Source organism: Bos javanicus, chromosome X (assembly GCF_032452875.1).
Source record: "Bos javanicus breed banteng chromosome X, ARS-OSU_banteng_1.0, whole genome shotgun sequence".
NCBI classification, from domain to species: domain Eukaryota; kingdom Metazoa; phylum Chordata; class Mammalia; order Artiodactyla; family Bovidae; genus Bos; species Bos javanicus.
The window spans coordinates 80,028,227-80,049,396 of NC_083897.1; the positions used below are offsets into that span (position 1 = coordinate 80,028,227).

Genomic DNA, 21,170 nt, shown 5'->3' on the forward strand with positions numbered 1-21,170 from the left:
GTCATTAGTACAGCGACTTAGGATTCATATTCTTTAAGCCTTCTTCAATTTGGGGATTTTGGGTTGGGTTGGGTTTGGTTTGGTTTGGGCTTCCCTGGTGGCTCAGAGGTTAAAGCATCTGCCTGGAATGCAGGAGACCTGGGTTCAATCCCTGGGTCGGGAAGATCCCCTGGAGAAGGAAATGGCAACCCACTCCAGTACTCTTGCCTGGAGAATCCCATGAAGGGAGGAGCCTGGTAGGCTATAGTCCATGGGGTTGCAAAGAGTCGGACATGACTGAGCGACTTCACTGTCACTTCACTTGGTTTGGTTTGGTTTTGGTTTGTTTTGTCTTAGCTCTCCAAACCAGTCTGCCTCTCCACCTACCCCACCCCCTGCACAGATAATATATACTCTGCTTCCTAGGGCCTCAGACCTTTCAGAATGAGGAAAGCCAAAGAGCACTGGGGTTTAGTGAAAAGAGCACTAGATTTGAATTAGAATTAGTATTCTAATTCTAGCTCTGAGGAGTCACTCTAGTCTGGTAAGGCTCTTTAATTCTGGATGACTCATTCCCCAGCCCTCCATGTGAATGAGGATGGTTTACTTCAAAGAGGTAAAGAGATAAGTAATAATAAACTAAAAATAGTGCACGGCCCTTTTTGTTTCCAAGGTGACATATAATTGATAAGTGGAATTACTTACAACAAGGCATTAGAAGGAGATGCCAGTTAGAATCTGTGTTTCTCTATAATGGACTCAGCAATGAGAGAAAAGATATCCCCATAAAATATTTTTTAAAAACTACATCTTGAAAATTAAAAAAGCAAAAGCAATGTGAGGGTTGTGTGTTTGGGAAGGTCAAGGGTTTAGAGGTTTGAGGTTGGCTTGTTTGTTTTTATTTTGTAGCTTTGGGTGTTCCGTTTGTTATATGCTGAAGATGTTAATAGAATCAGTCCAGTTTGTCTGATGCTAAAAGCAGAGAGACTTATAGGAAATTAAATGTCTTCCAAGAGACACCTATGTCCCTGAACAAAGTGACTTATCATCCTCACCACAGGGAGCCCCCCCACCCCAGTTCCCTGCATCCTTGAACAATTTGTAAAAGATATTCAGGAATCACCGAGGCATTTACCATATGCTGCTTCACCCACCCCTCAACCCCCACAGGTTGAGTTTTTGCAGAATGAATCTGCAGTGCCTGAGTTGAGAGAGGATTGAGGGAATTTAGAGGAAACAATACCTGTGAAAAGTTGAGTAGCTTCCATTTGGGACTGAGTAGTGATTCTTCCCTGGTGGCTCAGAGGGTAAGGCGTCTGCCTGCAATGCAGGAAACCTGAGTTTGATCCCTGAGTCAGGAAGATCCCCTGGAGAAGAAAATCCCATGGACAGAGAAGCCTGGTAGACTACAGTCCATGGGATTGCAAAGAGTCTGACACGACTGAGCGACTTCACTTAGTGATTCTTTAATGCAGTCCTCCCTCTGAATCCCATCCAATGCAATAGTTTTAAAATGTTTATTATAGAAAGGGTGTTGCTGTTGTTGTTGTTCAGTCACTCAGTCATGTCCAACTCTTTGCCACCCCATGGACTGCAGCATGCCAGGCTTGCCTGTCCTTCACCATCTCCCAGAGCTTGCTCAAACTCATGTCCATTGTCAGTGATACCATCCAACCATCTTATCTTCTGTGATCCCCTTCTGCTCCTGCCTTCTGTCTTTCCCAGCATCAGGGTTTTTTCCAATGAGTCAGCTCTTTGTATCAGGTGGCCAAAGTATTGGAGCTTCATCTTCAGCATCAGTCCTTCCAATGAATATTCAGGGTTGATTTGCTTCATATTCAAGGTTGATTTGCTTTAGGATTGACTGGTTTGATCTCCTTTCAGTCCAAGGGACTCTCAAGAGTCTCTTGAACTTTGGAAGCTCATCATGTTAATAGCAAATATTTTTCTCTTCTTTCCCTCAACTTCCTGTCCTTGGTTTTTCAACTTTGAATTCCTCATTTCTTTATTTTCTGTTGAGAAAGTCTCTAGAGGGTGCTTAAGATGCTTATTGGAATATATAAAGATGATAAGGCTGGTCTAGGCTGGTTTGCAAGCGAGAAAGTCAGGAGACGAATCTACTGGGAAGGTGCACCCATTAGAGGTCTGGCTATAGAGGGCCAAGTTTGGGTTACTAAGTCTATCACCAGCATTGATTAAGAGTAGCTGTCACACCATCTCTCTGGCATCCCATTGTTCTGAGAGGAATGTTTTAGAACTTTAAGTATTTAAAAACAAACAAAGCAAAACCAGGTTCCACCCCTGGTATTAGAGGTAAAGTGGCACCAGTGAATGATCCCAAAGGCACTCCATAGCAGTGCCTATGATCTACCCTCATGGAATAAAAGAAAAGGAGGTAATGCTACAATTTGGTTCTTGGGCTTTTCCTCTTATCTAAAAACATCATTAATGCCATCACTACTGGCTTTTATCAACCTCCAGCACCAACCACCTTCCCCAGACCAATGTAGAAACAGCTGCCACAGCCTCTCTTCCTCATTTGCATAGCTTTGTCTGAAAAGCAGACTGTTCAATACTGAGGAATCAGGTTTCTCATCAAGAAAATTGCATTTTAAATGCATATCTTATGTGTTTATAGGGAAGTAACTAATGTAGTATAATGAGATGCCTGTGTTCTCCCTCCTTTCTGGGTAAGTGATTTTATACTTTCCCAAAACCTAAAATTAATGATTTGCAGTGTAGTAGATAGTAATTGTTACAGTGGTTAGGTAAACTTTCCCCAAAGCAATCTGGGATGATATTTCATTCATTTATTCATTTAATATTTATTGAATGCCTCTCATATATATAAAGTACTGAGTCTAAGCTCAAGGAAGCTGGTGGAAATTTGAAAATTATAGATACACAGAGAGATACACATATGTATTCACATTCATACACATTCTAATAAAATGAAATGTGGATTTATGTTTCACTCTGTATAATAGGCTCCAGTTTCATCCACCTCATTAGAACTGATTCAAATGTATTCTTTTTAATGATTTGGCAAAACTAATACAATTATGTTAAGTTTAAAAATAAAATAAAATTAGGAAAAAAAAATGAAATGTGGAAAGTTATAAGAACCATAAGAGATTAACTGTGATGGGTACTCAAAGGGAGAAAATACTTCAGAAAAGGGCTTAATTGAAGAGATAACATTTGATCTGGTTTCTAAAGGGTAGCTAATTACTGTATCTTTACAAAGTGTATAAATGTGTATGTGTTTATGAAATCTGAGTCAAGTTTAAATGTACAAGATTACAGGGAAGAGCTCTATGCAGAGGGTACAACAAGATCAAAGTCAGAAAAGGCTGAGCTCTGTACACAGAACAGCAGTAGTCTAGTTTTCTGGACTGTGAAGTGCATGAGAGGGACAATTTGCAAAGAAGATTGGAAAAGTGGGTGGGAACCACTTTGTGCAGGAGCTGGAATTCTTAGCAATGAAAATTTGTACCATGTTCTGTAAGCATTTGGGGAATTGCCAAAGGTTTTAGAATGAGGGTATAGTATAATTAGAACTTGCTCAGGAAGGCCAACACTAAAAAAATAATAATGCAATGCCTGCTACTGCTATTATACAAGATAGCATGTGAAGTGGCTGGCACAAGCACGTGAAGCACAGTAAAATGTGGAAGCTAGTGTATGGCAGTGATGTGGAACATGGACTTGTGCCAGGAGGCCTGGGTTCAAAAGCCAGCTCTCATATTGAATAGCTACAGATCTTCTACAGATTTTTTAACCTTTCTATGCTGCTGTTTCCCCATCTATAGAATAGGATTAATGATAATGGCTTTTATAAATTGTTTTGAGAGTCAAATGATCTAATACATATAAAATACATAGAATAGTGCTCAGTTTTTAATAAAGTACTTGGTAAGTGTTAGCTCCTATTATTATCATTTTTTATTCATGGTGGAGATGGAATTTGAATGAGCCTTTAAAGAATAGATACACTATAGACATGTAGAAAGATGACTTTCAGGCAAGGAAGTGAATGACAAAAGAAAGTGCAAGGTGAGGAGGGGTGTGAACCATGGACTGTTCAGTTTGCCTACAGAATAATATGGGTTAAGGAGTTACTGAAAATAAGATTCAACAGGTAGGCTGGAATCATATCATGAAGGACTTTGAATCATAGGCTAAGAATTTTAGGCATCATCTAAAGGCAATGGCACCCCACTCCATTACTCTTGCCTGGAAAATCCCATGGACAGAGGAGCCTGGTGGGCTGCTGTCCATAGGGTCGCTACAAGTCGGACATGACTGAGCGACTTCACTTTCACTTTTCACTTTCATGCATTGGAGGAGGAAATGGCAACCCACTCCAGAATTCTTGCCTGGAGAATCCCAGGGACAGGGGAGCCTGGTGGGCTGCCGTCTATGGGGTCGCACAGAGTCGGACACGACTGAAGCAACTGAAGCAGCAGCAGCAGCAGCAAAGACAATGGAAGGGCTTCCCAGGTGGTGCTAGTGAAAAGAACCTGCCTGCTAATGCAGAAGACCTAAGAGATGTGAGTCCAATCCCTGGGTTGGGAAGATCCCCTGAAACAGAGCGTGGCAACCCACTCCAGTATTCTTGCCTGGAGAATCCCATGGACAGAGGAGCCTGGCAGGCTACAGGGTGAGCCTGGCGGGCCACAGTCCATAGGGTGGCAAAGAGTTGTACATGACTGAAGCAACTTAGTGTGCATGCACACAAAAACAATGGATAAATATTGAATGTTTATGAGTAAGGAAGTAACTTGATCAAAACCTTCCTTAAGGAAAATTCATCTGATGTCTGTGTGTTTGTGTGTGTGTGTGTATATGTGTGTGATAGATTAGAGAGGGAAGAGACATGGGGCAGAGAAATTAATTAGGAAGCTATTGGTATAATTCACAAGGAGGTTATAAGTGTTAGAGTACTGCATGAGAGTGGAAAGGAGGCAATAGGAGAGATATTGGTGCAAGTTTGGTAACTGAAGAGGAGCAGGGAAAGGGGGGAATCACAAAGAGCCTAGGAGTTTTGAACATGGATTACTGAAAGGATGAAGTGTTGTTAGCAGAGATAAGGAATAGAAAAAATAGGATGATAGGTTCAGAATGGTGAAAATGGAGCTGTAAATCACAGATGACTTTATAAAAATTGACAACCTGATCCTAAAATTTATATCAAATTCAACCTGGAGTAACCAAAAATATCTTGAAACGGAAGAACAATGTTGGAGCCCTTCCCAACTTTAAAACTTACTGCAAAGCTACTATAATCAAAGCAGTGTGGTACTGGCAATGAGGCTAGATATACAGAGAAGTGGAATAGAGTTCAGAGTTCAGAAATATGTACAGTAAATTGATTTTATTCAAAGAGTGCCAAGACAATGGGGAAAGAACAGTCTTTTCAGCAAATGGTGCTGGGACAACTGAATCACATGCAAAAACAGTGAATTTGGATCCATACCTCACACCATATACAAAAATTAAGTCCACATAGCCTGAGAAGTCTAAATGTAAGAGCTTAAACTATAAAACACTTAGAAGAAAACATGGATGTAGATGTTAATGACCTTGAATTAGATAATGCTCTCTTAGACATGACACCAAAAGCACAAGCAACAGAATAAATATACATAAATTGGAAAATCATCAAAATTTAAAGCTTGTGCTTCAAAGGACACTATCAAGAAAGTAATAGACAACCCATAGAATGGGAGAAAATTTTTGCAAGCCATGTATCTGATAAGGGACTTGTATTTATAATATATCAATACTTACAAATCAGTATTAAAAAGAAAAATGACTCAATTTTAAGATGGGCAAAGGAACTACATAGATAATGCTTTAAAGAAGATATACAAATGACCAAAAAGCATGTGAAAAGATACTCAACATCATTAGTCATCAATGAAATACAAATCAAAACCACAATGAGATACCACTTTATACCCACTAGGATTGATGGATAAACAATCAATTGTTTAAAAAACAAAACAAGGACAGAAAATAACAAGTGTTGGTGAAGATGTGGAGGAAGAATTGGAGCCCTCATCTGTTATACATTGCTGGGGGGAATGTAAAATGGTACAGTCCCCGTGGGAAACAGTCTGGCAGCTCCCTCAAAAGCTTAAATATAGAGTTACCATATGACCCAGCAATTCTACTCCTAGGTATTTCAGAGAAATGGAAACAGGTCCACAGCAACATTTCTCATATTAGCCAAAAAGTACAGAAATAGCCCAAATGTCCATCAACAGATAAATGGTGAATAAAGAAAATGTGGTGTATACAAATAATGGAGAGTTATTTGACCATAAAAAGGAATGAGGTACTAATACATGGATGAACCTTGAAAATAGTATGCTAAATGAAATGAAAGAAGCCAGTCACAAAAGACCACATATGAAAGGTCAAAATTAGACGAATCCTTAGAGACAGAAAGTAGGTTCATGGTCGCCAAGGGCAGGGGGTTGAAGAGTGGTGGGAGTAGGTAGTAACTGCTGTTGGGTACATGGTTTCTTTTGGGGATGATAAAAATGTTCCAGGGAATTCCCTGGTGGTCCATTGGTTAGGACTCTACACGCTCACTGCCAAGGGCCCAAGTTCAATCCCTAGTTGGGGAATTAAGATCCCACAAGTCTTGTGCTGCAATCAATAAAAAAAAGTTCTAAAATTCATTGTGGTGATGGTTGCACAACTCTGTGAGTATACTAAAATCTGTTGGGTTGTACACTTTAAATGAGGGAATTGTATGGTATGTGAATATCAATAAAGGTTTAAAAATTTTTTTGTTTAAGTCTTTTAGTGGAGCTACAGCCATTGATGATGACCAGCTGCAGATCTTTGAGCAGTATACACTGTCAGTTGGTCCTGAAAAGTTGATAAAGATTGCAGAGAAAAGACTTTTGGATATCATGACACAGAGATCTAGTCTCTCCCTTCAGGAGAGCAATTTCAGGAGAGCAGTGAGATAAAAAATGGGATTGCAAGAAGTATGTATAGGTAGCCAATAAGTAGACAAATTTGGCAATGAAGAAAACAGGATGAAGAGATGGACAACTTGTGACCCAAAGGAACTGAATCAGTAGGAAGGCAGAGACTAAAGATGTGAAAGATCTCATTGGTGATACATGGCTCTTAGAGCAACTGGAAATAGGATCTAGTGCCCAGCTGGTAAAATTAGCCTCAAGAAAGAGAAGGAATATGAGGGAAGACATTTTCAGGTAAAGAAAAGAGGTAGAAGAAGGCATTTATTAGACATAGCTTTGACTAGCTTACTCAAGCATAAGGCAGAAAAAGTTTGATCTGGAAAGATATATATCAAACTTTTTCTGATCCTTGACTGAGCTGATTGAAACTATGTGTAATGAATCAGGAATTACCTTTGGAGAGAGAGTAAAGATGAAGAAAAGGAGATTTTTTCCTCTTTTATTTGATAGACTTTTATGTTTGATTTTTTTAACATGAAGAATTTACTTTCAGGATAATTGTATTTTTAAAAAATTAGACTAGATGCTGCAAGAAATGTAGTTGTTTACCAATTGGAGGTGAAGCAAATAGTTGCCAAGCTGCACAGAGGGAGTGGCACGTGTTAATCACTCAATAAATGTTTATGGAATTTGTTAAGTTGGAGTTGTAACATAAGCTGTAGAAGATGAAATTGGTTTGATTTCTCAGCTTTCTCCAGCAGAACAGAGCTGAAAATTCTGACAGTGTGATTTATCCAAAGGCTAAAGATTAATAAGGCTAAAATGACAAACATGTTAGGGAATTAAGTATGTTTAAAATGACAGATAATATTCTCCAAAACAAGTAGTGAAGCACGTGTGAGGACAAAAGGTGGGCTGATGGATGATGAAAATAGAAGAAAAACTAGGACACAGGAGTTACAATGAGAATAAAGAGTAAGTTCAATGGAGGAAACATGGAAGGATGGCAAATTGTACACAGAAAAGGTAGTTCAGAGTCTTAGATGTGAAGCAATTCCAAGTGCTTCCTTATCAGGCTCCAAAGCATGACTACGCCCAGGGATAAGTCAAGCAGAGTGCAGGAGGACATCACTATTATTCAAAAGGTGAAGAAACTGTAATGTCAGAGAATTAGGAGGGTCACAGTGGAAAGCAGCATCTCTCTCTTGTTCAATGTAGTAAACTCATTGCCTAACCTAGTGCGTGGCAAATAGGCATTCCATTAACATTTCTTGAATGAATGAATGAATGACTAAGGTAGCACTTATCATGGTTATTTGTTTTCCTGTCTCCCTCCCTTACTGGACCAGGAACTCTTAGAGTCTTGCTTGTTTCTGTATCTCTAGTGCCCAGAATAGGGAAGAGTAGGTACTTGAATCAAGATTTGAGTGAGTGAATGACTATTGAACTGCAGAGAATGATAGCAAGGAAATGAAAAGACAGAAAAATTGTGAACCAGATACCAAAATCCTCAAGGAAGTTGAAAAGAATACATTATAGGTCTGTAGATAAGAACATTGATAGTATTTGTTTAGTATAAGCAAATGACATTGACCTTAAAAAAGGAGAGACTGATGAGAGGGAGGAAAACTCAATTTGAAAGTTAAAAATAAGGAATATACCAATTTCTGTCCTTGTGTTCCCTGTGAATTCTGGAAGAATGGGCAATGTGTTTTCTTCTTTGACCCCCACCACAACCAATCTGTCACCTAACCCTTTCCATTTTTTCCAAATTTACCTCACTATGCTTCCTGTTGCTCTTGTGCCCAGAGTGCTTTAAGACCCTTTTTGCCAATATCTTTACCTCCAGTCTTCCTCTCTTTGGCCTTGCATGCAACAGCAAAAATCAAAGTTCCTAATAAGCATTAGTTTTGAATAGCATCAGTACTGGTCTCAGACTTCAGTGTTTCCCATTTGAACATCAAACCAAAGGAAAACTTGTAATTTTCAGTTTAAGTGTCCACCATGTAGTCCTCTCACATGAGGTGAGCTGTCCTTATTTCTAGTTGCTTTGACGTTTACACTGTGAACAAAATACCCCACCTTTTTCAAAGCTTCTAATTACCCTTTTCTCTACCCATCTAAAGCCCTGAGGACTCATTTAAAAAAGAATTCTCATTTTCCCTTCCTGGCTGCTATTAAAACAACTCTCCCAGTAACACCTGCCTTCCTTTATCCTTTCTTCTTCCCTAGCACCAAACACTCAGGACTGGTATCAACATTCATATGCTTTTCTTGTGTGACAGTGTGTATTGCCCAATTGATTCTACCATAGGAGTATCTCCCAAATCCAACTCTTCCCTCTGAGCCTTCCTGCCACTGACTTGGATGGTGGCAAAAACCTCCTGATAACCTTCACTTTATCTTGAGCTATAATCAGAGGATCTTTTAAAAATGTAAATTTAATCATACCTTGTGCATATGGTACATGTGTGCATGCACACATACAATGTTTGAGACATTTCATACCTTTTAATGAATTCTTTTTTTATTGAAGTATAGTGATTTACAATGTTGTGTTACTTTCTGATGTATGGCAAAGTGATCCAGTTATATACTTGTTTGTGTGTGTCTGCTAATCCCAAACTCCTACTTTATCCTTCCATCACCCATTTTCCCCTCTGGTAACCGTAAGTTTATTTTCTATGTCTGTGACTATTTTGTAACTAAATTCATTTGTGTTATATTTTAGAGTCCACATATAACTGATATCATATGGTATTTGTCTTTGTCTGACTTCACTTAGTATGATCATCTCTAGGTCCATCCATGTTGCTGCAAATGGCATGATTTCATTCTTTTTATGGGCAAGTAGTATTCCTGTGTGTGTGTGTGTGTGTATACAAACAGAATATACCATATTTTCTTTATCCATTCATCTGTCAATGGACATTTAGGTTGCTTCTATGTCTTGGCTATTGCAAATAGTGCTGCTGTTAACATTGGGGTGCATTTATTTTTTTGAAATAGAGTTTTCTCTGGATATATGTCCAGAAGTGGGATTGCTAGATTATAAGGTAGCTCTATTTTCAGTTTTTTAAGGAATATTCATATTGTTTTCCATAGTGGCTGCACCAGTTTACATTCCCACCAACAATGTAGGAGAGTTCCCTTTTCTCCACACCCTCTCTAGCATTTGTTATTTGTAGACTTTTTTTTAATTTGTAGACTTTTTAATGATGGCCGTTCTGACCAGCGTGAAGTAGTTTTGATTTGCATTTATCTTATAATTAGTGATGCTGAGCATCTTTTTACATGCCTATTGGCCATCTGTATGTCTTTGGAAAAATGTGTATTTGGGTCTTCTGCCTATTTTTTGATTGGGTTGATTTTTTTGTTGTTATTATTGAATTGTATGAGCTATTTGTGTATTTTGAAAATTAAGCCCTTGTCAGTCCGTAACTTGCAAATATTTTCTCCCATTCTGTAGGTCGTATTCGTTTTGCTTATGGTTTCCTTTGCTATGCAAAAGCTTATAAGTTTGTCTCAGTTCCATTTGTTTATTTTTGCTTTTATTTCTATTGCCTTGAGAGACTGATCTAAGAAAAATATTGGTACAATTTAAAGACATTTCATAGCCTTTAAGTAAAAATCCAAACATTAGCCTGCCTGGTCTATCTGGCCCTTTGTGCCCTAAGTCATGTTTGCCTCAACAGCCTCACTTCCACCACTCCTTGATCCAAGCCTTCATGCAGTCCCTCCTCTAAACCTAGTCCCTTACCCATAATCCCCACAACCTCCCTGCTTCCTTCCCCTACCTTCACCCCATGTGCCTGTAAATATTTCCTAGTCTTTTTTTTTTTTTTACTTATTTCAAGATAATCATAGATTCATAGGAAGTTGTAACAAAATGTATAGATGAGTCCAGTGTACTCTTCCTCCTGCCTCCTCCAATGTTGCCATCTTGCACAATTATAGTATAACATCAAAATCAAGAAGTTGACATTGGTACAATCTATACAGCATATTAAGTCTTAACCAGTTATACATGTATTTGTGTGTGTGTGTGTGGGTAGCTCTCTGGGATTTTATCATGTAGCTTTGCATAACCACAACCACTAGCACAATCAAGGTATAGAACTGTGCCATCACCACAAGGCTCTCATGCTACCCTTTTATAGCCACATTCATCCCTAACTCCTGGCAACCACTAATCTCTTCATCTCTCTAACTGTTGTTTCACCAATGGTATATAAGTGGAATCGGGCTATACAGATTTTGAGATTGGTCTTATTCACCAAGCATCATTCCCTTGAGATCCATCCATGTTTTTTGTACGTATCAAGAATTTCTTTTTATTGATTAACAATATTCCAGTGCTGTGAGTGTACCACAGTTTGTTTCACCATTCACTGGCTGAAGTACATTTGGGTTGTTTCCAGTTTGGGTAGTTAAAAATAAAGCTGCTATGAACATTCAGGTACAAATTCTTATATGAAAATGTCTTAATTTCTCTAGAATAAATGCCCAAGAGTGCAATTTTTAGATTGTATGGCAAGGCCATTTTATGTTTTTATATATTTTGTTATACTTCGTTGCTGCATGCAGGCTTTCTTCAGTTGTGGCGAGCAGATGCTACTCTTCTTGTGGTGCGTGGGCTTCTCACTGGGTTCTCTCATTGCAGACTGCAGGCTCTAGATGCAGAGACTGGTTGCAGCACGCAGGCACAGTTGTTGCAGTGTGCAGCTGCAGGGCACTTGGGCTTCAGTAGTTGTGACACACAGACTCCATAGTTGCAGTTTGCAGACTTAGTTGCTCCGCAGCATGTGAAATCTTCTCATTCCTGGATCAGAGATCAAACCCATGTCCCCTGCATTGGCAGGCAGATTCTTATCCACTGCACCACCAGGGAAGTCCCCAAGTCCATTTTTAGTTTTGACAGGAACTGCCAAACTATTTTCCAGAGTGGCTATACCATTTTACATTCCCACCCAAAAGGTATGAGTGACCGAGTTTCTCCACATCTTCACCAGCAATAGATATTTTCACTGTTTTTCATTTTAGCCATTTTGATAGGTGTCTCATTGTATATCTTCTCCTCTTGTAAGACCTCACAAGAGTTACTCTACCTCCTGCTCTGTGCCATCTCTGATACTTCTTTATTCGTTGTGTTTTAGTTATTTATTAACATGGTCCAAGTTCCCCCTCTGCTCTGAGCTACATGAAGATAAGAACTGTGTCATATTCATCTTTTTATTTTCCTGAAGCATCTGGTACAGTTACATACTAGATACACAGAGGGCACTCAGTTAATGTGTGCAAAATGAGGGAATGCATGAAATGAAAAAAAGCATTAGTCTTGCTTGCCTCCCCATCCTCCCCATCAAGCTATAAACCCTTTTAAAACAGAAATCATGCCTCCCTCTGTATCTCCTGGCAGCAGCTAATAGGGTGCTCTGTATGTGTAGCTGCTCAACAAATGTTGGCTAACTATTCAGGTGGCTTATCTTCCCTCTGCACTCAGGAGATAAGCACATGAAAGAGGGAATAGGCCCGAGTATTTCTGTATTAAGGATCATGTGTCATAAATTTTATAATATTCTTATATCTCCACAATCACTGAATATTTGTCTACGTAGATGAGAAATCAAAACAAACTGGTCTTTTGAGTCAAAGAATGCCTCTGTAGCTGAGCAGTTTTCATTAGTTTTCAATGCCCTGGTTACATATGAATTTTGGAGGACAGCATTTCATATCCCTGCATTCTTTTTGCAGTTTCAGAAGAATCTGGGATTTTTCTGTTTTTACTCCACTGGTATAATTTGACATGTTGATTATGAAGGGGTCATTAACTGCAACATTTTTATCACTTTTTGACTCTGCATTTTCTCAACTCTGAAGTATGTTAATTTGCACTTGTTTGTACGTCTCTGTAAGAGGTACTCAAGCCCTCGAGGACTGGCATTTGTCTAGGAGCTAGATTGTAAGCCCCTTGAGAACAGGGACCTTATAACTCCTAGGAATGCATTCTGGACATTGTCAACATTCAATTAATGATAATGCTAGAAGCCTGACTAAGGTCATCTGTCACAGGGATAATTTCCTTTTCATCTCTAAGGCTTCTGTCAAAAAAACCCAAAAAAGCTGTTAGGTTGATTTGATAGCATTGAATGATTCTACCCAAAATTATGTTCATTTTACCCACTACAGTTTGTTCTTTGGAGTGCTTTCAGATTTATAGTTTTGGATCAGTTGTTCCAGTTTCCTTCCCTATAATACTCTGGTTACATACAAATTGGAGGGGGGATTGTATTTCATAACCCAGAAGTCCTTTAGCCTAATAAAAAGTAAGCTGATAACATCTATGCTTTCAGAAAGAGTTTAATTCTCTTCACCAGCCCTCATTGATAAGTAGGTGATAAACTCCAAGTGTTTTAAAATCTTAAATTATCAGAAATAATCATTCATTCAGTATATTGTCCTATTTTCACAGATTGAAAATAGCGTAAATGTGTGCACTATGTCCTGTGGCTGTTGAAATTAAATTACAATGGATATTTAAAGGAAATCTGAGTTCTAAAATAGAAAAGTAAATTTGGTCCTTGGTGAGGATGGAGGTGGGGGGAAATTTTTAGTATGTCAGGTTTATTGAGGTATAATTTACATGAAGTCTGATTTACCCCTTTTAGATGGAAAGTTTGATGAGTTGACAAGTTGGGTTTTTTCCTTTCACTATTTGCTGATTCAGCTATACCTCCAACTACCCTCACGACCAACCTTAGACCAAACAGACCTATCTTTTTCTGACATTTTATCTACTATTTCTTTTCCACAGTGTACTAAAGGAAGTGTACATAGCCTTTAATCCCAAAGCAGTGGTCTTACAGCTGGGAGCTGATACAATAGCTGGGGATCCCATGTGCTCCTTTAACATGACTCCAGTGGGAATTGGAAAATGTCTTAAGTACATCCTTCAGTGGGAGTTGGCAACGCTCATCTTGGGAGGAGGTAAGTACAAAGGAAGGTCACCAGGAGAATTTGTTGACCTTTTGCCATATTTTGTCCATTGACACTGAGGGAAACTTGGCTTTCTTAGATTGGATAATACCAGGCTGCCCGTGGTCCACAAGCCTGAGTCAATGAATTCTGCCACCTTCATGGTTCAGCATAAGGAAGTACTCTGACACATTTCTCCTCAGCCTGGCATGTGCATTGACTCCTTGGCACTCTGAAGTCTAAGTTTCCATTCCTGAAGCAAAGGTGCTTTGGTTAAAGGTGACATCAAATCTTATTTAAAATAGAGGATGTTGAGCCCAGTGGACTTTGATCCATCTTCTCTCAGGATCACCTTTGATTTCCAGTTCTAATCATTATCTTTTGGAAAGATACCACTAAAATTCTAACCCTACTCACATACAAGTAATAAACACATGAATTAATTGAATATCTAAGTTGAATTCAAGAACAACTTCTTTCCCACTAAAAAAGCATGGATTTGAGAGATGTAAAGCATCTCTTGGGCATTCTTACCTTCAAAGTATACTTATATTTTGTAGTACTTAACCAACAGAAAGCTGGGTCTATTCAATAGAAGCATTTACACAAACCTGAGCTACCTTTGATGGTGCTTTGTGTAGAATCTTCTATCTGGCACAATCTTTATTTTGTTAAATGAATAGATTAGTGTGTTAAAATAACATGGTCAAGCAGATTGAGTTTAAAGTGTATTATGGAAGTGCTAATAGTTTGTTGTTTGTCAACCTGTTGTAAAAACCAAATTAAAGGAGATTGTGGGGAGGCCTTACGAAAATGAGTGAGAATTCAACACAAATACACAAGCATGGTCTTTTGGCAGCCTCAAACCCTAGAGAGATTGAAATTGAAGGTGCTTATAAGAAACAACCTCTTCTGAAAAGCTGGCAAGAAATGTATTAACTTCAACTCAGGGAAAAGATAACATTGATAAGTACTATGGACATATTACTTTCCTTGACAGCACTAAAGAGTGATTATGATACAGGTAGGCCCAGAGGGAAGAAAAAAAAGCCCTTTCCGCAAAATACAGATGTGTGAATTCTACTTTTGTTTGAGGCTACAGCCTTTACTTTAGAACTTTCAAAGCCTCTTTGCTTTCTCAGCCCCAAGTATTGGCTTTAGAATATATAACTCTTCTTATGCAATATGTGTATTCCTGAAAATACCAGTGCATAAGTGGGAATTCTTGCAAATTATATTGTATGCCAGAGAGAACTTGCTACCTAAAACCTGTGGGGATTCCTTTTGAAATCAAATAATCATACCCAATAAGCTGATCTGATAAATTCAGATTTTCCATGTTGGGAGTGTTTAAAGGAATACCAGTATTATTTCACTTAAATTCTCAACCCCCAATATCACATAGACAATTGGCAGAGAGGGCCACATCCCCAAATTTCAGTGGACTCCAATGAAGCCAAAAAGATACATTGCAGAAGCCCCAGCATCCCTGACCTTACATGGAATAGAAAGGCTTAAGAAAAGGGTGGCCATATGTCTCAATTTATACATGTTATTCCAGTATAATTATTAATAGTGTCCCTTTTTACTCTTAAAAATGTACTATTGTGGGTGATAAATTGTGGGTGATAAATGATATGGTCTCCCTACCTAAAATAGACCAGATTCTATTTCCCGCAGAACCCTCTGAGGTTAGGAAATTGTTCCATTTTATCCTTACACTCTTGGAATTTAGCTAAAGGCCAATGTTCTAGCCCTTGCATGGCAGAACACATCTATTCAGCACAAAAATATGCTGATTATTAGCCAGTATAATATGGCTGCTGGGTGACTGTGACAGGACCTGACGAGGTGGGTCAGAGTGTCAATCAATAGTTCCCTTCCTCATCTTATTCTCTTTGATCTCTGCCACTATGCCTGTGTTTTGTGGAGAAAAGGAATGCTGATATGAAAAGAAGGAAGTCTATTTCTGTCAGCATTTTCCTTTTCTCTTTCCTGGAGGTTTCCAGGGCTGTATCTGCCAATAGGTTTAATATACAAATCACATCTAGCAGTCATTTTATAGAATTGTTGCAAAATTCATCACAGAAACCTTTGCTTTGAGTAGGTCATCTCAAAAGATCCAGGTTTCTTGGTGGAACTGAGGAGCTTGGAGTCCTCTGGAGCATATTCATTCAGAGATGAGAATCTTTGGATCTTTGTAGGCTTTGGACTTCCCGGTTCCACACTGTGCATGGCCTGATTGGTTCGCTTAAGTCTGCCTACTAAGTGGTTCAAAAATATCATTAAAGATGCATAGGTATAATCTTGCAAGTTAGAATTATCTTTTTAGCCCTTTTATTAAAACATTTTTCTCTCCTTCCTTACCCCCCTTTCCTCTCCTGCTGTTTTGTGACTATTCTTTCCTAACTTCACAATTCTTGATGGAGACAGGAGGCTATAACCTTGCCAACACGGCTCGATGCTGGACATACTTGACCGGGGTCATCCTAGGGAAAACACTATCCTCTGAGATCCCAGATCATGAGGTAAGTAAGGCTCTGACAGTCCTCTCTTCTTTAAGGGGAAGAGCTGAGTCATTCCACCTAATCAAAATCACGTCCTCACCACTCAATACTGTTTTGTTGAGAGACACTCCAATAACAATAACACACTGTCTTGGCAGAATAGTGGGCTCTTGTTCCAAAATATCCAAGACCTTCTGCCTTTTTTTTTAATAAGAGATCTCAAAGGCCAACCAACTTTAATTTCTCAATTAATTACAGAGACTGTGGGAAGGGGTCACCTGTTCATACAAAGAAATCTTTGGAATATGTGTATATTTTCATCCTCTAGTCTCAAAACAGAAGAGGTAATTTTTTTTTAAATATAGAAACTGGGTTCTCCTCTATCTTTAAAATGTCCTATAGGCAGTATGTCGCACCTCTGTTTTTTGATGGTAGTCCTGATCCCTCACTTTTCTTTGGCTGATGTAAAATTTAAAAATACACACACATAACCATTACCAAGACAGGTCTGGTATTTTTTTTGACAATTAGTGGCACACAAAATTTGGGGTAGAGCCATCCAAAATATGAAACATGTCATTTAAACTTTTGCCATTTTCTTTAGTCATATGAGATGGACTTTATGTTTTCCAAGCACAGATGTCTGTTCTAGTTTTCTCAAAAGAGGTGTGTGTAATAGAAAGTTCTCTGAGAACTGTGAGTGTGCTGATCCCTTTATCTGAAAGTATACCCCTTTGCTTCCCACCCACTCCATCACCTGGTGAGAAACGTGTTATCACAGATCAGGATGTGTAGCTGCAGGCTTTGGACTCTGACTTACAATAATGAATCAATGGCTGCCACCCCACCTTCTCAAGGCATTGCCCAAGGAGTCTAGATGGTACTTGGGTTATAGCATTTTGATTCTTGCTCAATGCAGAAGCTGTATACTTGGGAGCATGATGCTTTTTTAGTTACTATTATTTCTTTAAAAATTAGAAACAAGTTAAACTAATTCCCTCCCAATTTTCTTCTACCCATAGATAAGGTATAATACGTATCTCAGAAAAACCACTCAATGTGTCTAGAATACAAATAAAAGGCACACTATAATTTGAGACAATTTACTGGTGTCAGGGTTAATAGAAGTCTCTTTTCGTTATTTGACTTAACTTTATTCTGTATTTGGAAGCTTTATGAAGTATAAAGGTAAGTGAACAAATTACATTTGTGAACAAGTGTAATCTCTGTTATTGCTGTAGGAGTATCTCAGATTGCATTGTAATTTAAAGCACTGAGACTTTAAAAACTGATCAAGTTATGTCAAAAAACAAAGTTTTAAGCTGTAGAAGCCTGAATTGAGAATGAGTGTCCTGTTCCCAGGGAAAAATGCAAATCTATAGATCCACCTATCTTTAAAGGTTGATAAAATTTTACTGAAGATGAATACTGCCTCTGGTACCTAGGAGATGCCTGGCTGAAAGTGGACTTGGCCTTCTAGATAGACATGTCCTATCTTTATACTGATATAGTCTGCCAGATTAAATGAGATATAATGTATGTCAAGTGCTTAACACAGTTCTTGGCTCAAAATAGGCATTTCTGAAATGCAAGTTTTCTCCTTCCTGTTTGTATGCGCCTAACAACTTCTTATATCCAGACGTTTATGACTGTCATTCATAAATTTGTCCAAACTCTTTCAAATCCCTTCTGTCATATCCTTCTGGTATAAGAGATGTGAGTCATCCAAGAGGGAACAAAGAAGAAAATTGAAATGACAGTCTTCCAGGTACAATAAGATAACATTTTAACGAAAATTGCCCAAAAAAAGCCCACACAGTATAAAGGCATATATAAGTTTTCTGCCACAATACACAGTTGCACAGAAATATCCTTTTAGTCCTCTATAATCAGATCAACAAATGGTAGCTCAAAAAAACTACCCGTTTTTTTACTGACCACCCGTTGTGTGCCAGGCACTATGCTAGGTGTCTTGAAAGAGACAAAGACACTAAGACCTCATCCCCTATCTCAAACAGCCTGAGATAAAGGGGAGTGTGAGTACTGGGGAGATATGTAAATACACAAATAATTATATTACAAGACAAAATAAGAACCACAAGACTGTAGGAACAATGGCTATGGAGATGTGCGTCAAATATAAAGGGGATACAAAGGAGTGAACAAAACACCCTGCCTTCCATGAGCTGAAAATGTAATTGAGAAATCTAATCAGTGAAAAGGTCAGGACAGTGCAGCAGGCAGCTGCAGTCTGCTGGCTAACACCCTCAGTGTCTTCCCTCTCAGTCTCAGGCTTTTGTTCTTCTGTCTCCTAGGATAATAATCCTCCTCCTCCAGATGCCCTTTTCCTACCTCTGTACGGTCTTCTTCAGTCCAGCTTAAAGTCCTATGCTTTTAAAAAGCCCTTACCTAAATATACCAAGGCCCTTTGAGCTTTTCCTTCACATTCATTTGTTCGTTCATTCATTTACCAAAAATTCATTGGGCCCATACTACTTTGCCAGGCCCTATTCAAATCTGGATTCAGGACTACAGAGATCAACAAGATAAACTCAATGTCCTCAAAACTCTCATTGTCTAATAGAACAGAACAATATGTTCAACCCAGGATAGATGAGGAGCATAGAGGAAATGTTTCACCAAGACTTTTAACTGACTATTGAAGGTTGATTGGGAGTTTGCCAGGTGAAGAAGATGGAAAGGCATTATGAGCAGAAGGAATAGAAATTGGAAAGGACCTGGTGCTTCATGGGACCAGGGAGAAGTTTGATATAGTAGTAGAACATAGGGTTTATAAGAGAGAGTGGGAATGATTAAGGCTTGAATGGAAATTGGAGCCAGAGTGTGAGGAGCCTTGAATGATGCACTAAAGAGCTTACACTTTTTTTTTTTTTCTGTGAAAACAAATGAGCCTCGGTTTTTAGAAAACTTACTTGGTAGAGTATGGAAGATAGATTGCAAAAGGGAGAGAGCTAAAAAAAAGTCAAACTTGTTAAGAGGTTCAAGGATACTCCTATAACACTCAAGTCTGTACCATTCATTTGGTCATCTGTGGTTTTGGCTGTCTGTATTCCCTTTCAGTGCTCATAAGAGTGTTAACACCCAGCAACTTGGTATTCATTGAATAAACAATTGAATCAATGTTTGAATAGTAAGTGTCTGAACATCCATACTGGAAAACATATTTTTAAGATAGAAGAATTGGAAGCATAATCTAGCCTTTTTCTGGTAACTATTTAACCCCAGTAGCAACTACCCATTTTGCAAGAAGTACCAGATATCCCAGTAGGAAATAGATGTATCTATGGGAAAACACTATATCACCAATGAAGAGAGTTGGGAAGGTACATATTAGAAGTGATTAGCAGTGAAATTTCAGTCATAACCCTCATGAGATACCAAATCGGCCATGCCCAAAGTCACTGATCAAGGGACCAGTTCCAGCCCAAGAATTGCAGTGCCAGGTTGGCCAGCTAGGCATGGAATAAAGAGGCAATCTCAGCTGGAAGAAGAGTTGGGCCCAGCTGGGAAAAAATGAGAGGAATGGACCCTGCCCATATGACTGGCCCAAGTATTTCTACCATAAGAAAGCCCAAAGATGACATGGGATCCCATAAAAAGTCCAGTTCATGGCTAATTTAGCAAATCACCCACTACATGTAATAAGGTTATGAACTATTATATATAAGAATGTTGTGTAAGCCAATAATACAATTTGGATCCTATGATCTAGGCCAGATTAAGACAGTTATATTATAGACAGTTATATTCATATATATATATATGTATATCAGGTATGTTTACATATTTGAATCATAAAGTAGATTTATGAACAAAATTTAGTGAACAAAAAATACTTACTTAACCAAACTTTTTTTGATGGACTGGTTAGACAAGTTACGCTTCATTCATATGAGGCATAACTCAAGGAATACATATAGTCACTGAAAAGAATTAAGTGGATTTGTATAAAAGTATGTATTACTAATATAAAATAGAGGAGACATAATATCTTAACAATATTTACTCTTTCAATCCATGGATTTGCTATTTCCACTTACCTATGTCTTTAATTTCAAATTTTAATTCATACTTTTCAGTAAACAGATCTTACACGAATTGTGTTAAATTTATTCCTAAGTATTTTGTGACTTTGATATTATATATATATATATATAATATAACTTGTTATAAATGATATTTTCATTTCAATTTCCAATTGTTTGTTGCTAGAATATAGAAATACCAATACAATTGATTTTTTATATTTATCTTGAATAATGTAACATTGCTGAAACATTAGCTCTAGTATTTTTTGTAGATTGCTTCTCATGTTCCATGTATACAAACATGTCATCTGTGACTAAAGAGATTTTTACTTATTCCTTTACAATCTTCATGCCTTTTATTTTTTTATCTTGCTTTATTACACTGGTTGGGACCTCCAATGAAATGTTGAATAGAACGGTAAGAATGAACATCTTTGTCTGTTCCTGCTTATTTGGGGAAAGCACTTATCTTTCACTATGAAGTGTGAAGTTAGTGGTAGGGATTTTTTTTTTTTTAATATCTTCTATTAGATTGAAAGTTCCCTTCTCTTCCTAATTAACTGAGAATTTTTCTCACAAATGAGTGTTGGTTTTTGTCAGGTGCTTTTTCTTCATATGGTGTCCTCTTATTCTGTTAACACAGTAAATTGCATTAATTGTTGCTTTTTTTAATGTTAAACTAAGCTAGCATTCCTTAGATAAACCCTACTTTGTCA

At 38.2% G+C, this 21,170-nt stretch overlaps 1 protein-coding gene across 2 annotated transcripts in view; it reads left to right on the forward strand.

The window, feature by feature from the left end:
• HDAC8 (histone deacetylase 8) overlaps positions 1–21,170 on the forward strand; it is a 238,984-nt gene that overhangs the window by 85,510 nt on the left and 132,304 nt on the right. For both annotated transcript variants that reach the window (XM_061409713.1, XM_061409712.1), the window contains exons 8-9: positions 13,738–13,910; positions 16,332–16,426. In XM_061409713.1, coding sequence (XP_061265697.1) covers positions 13,738–13,910; positions 16,332–16,426 — 268 coding nt within the window. The remainder of the gene's footprint in view (positions 1–13,737; positions 13,911–16,331; positions 16,427–21,170) is intronic.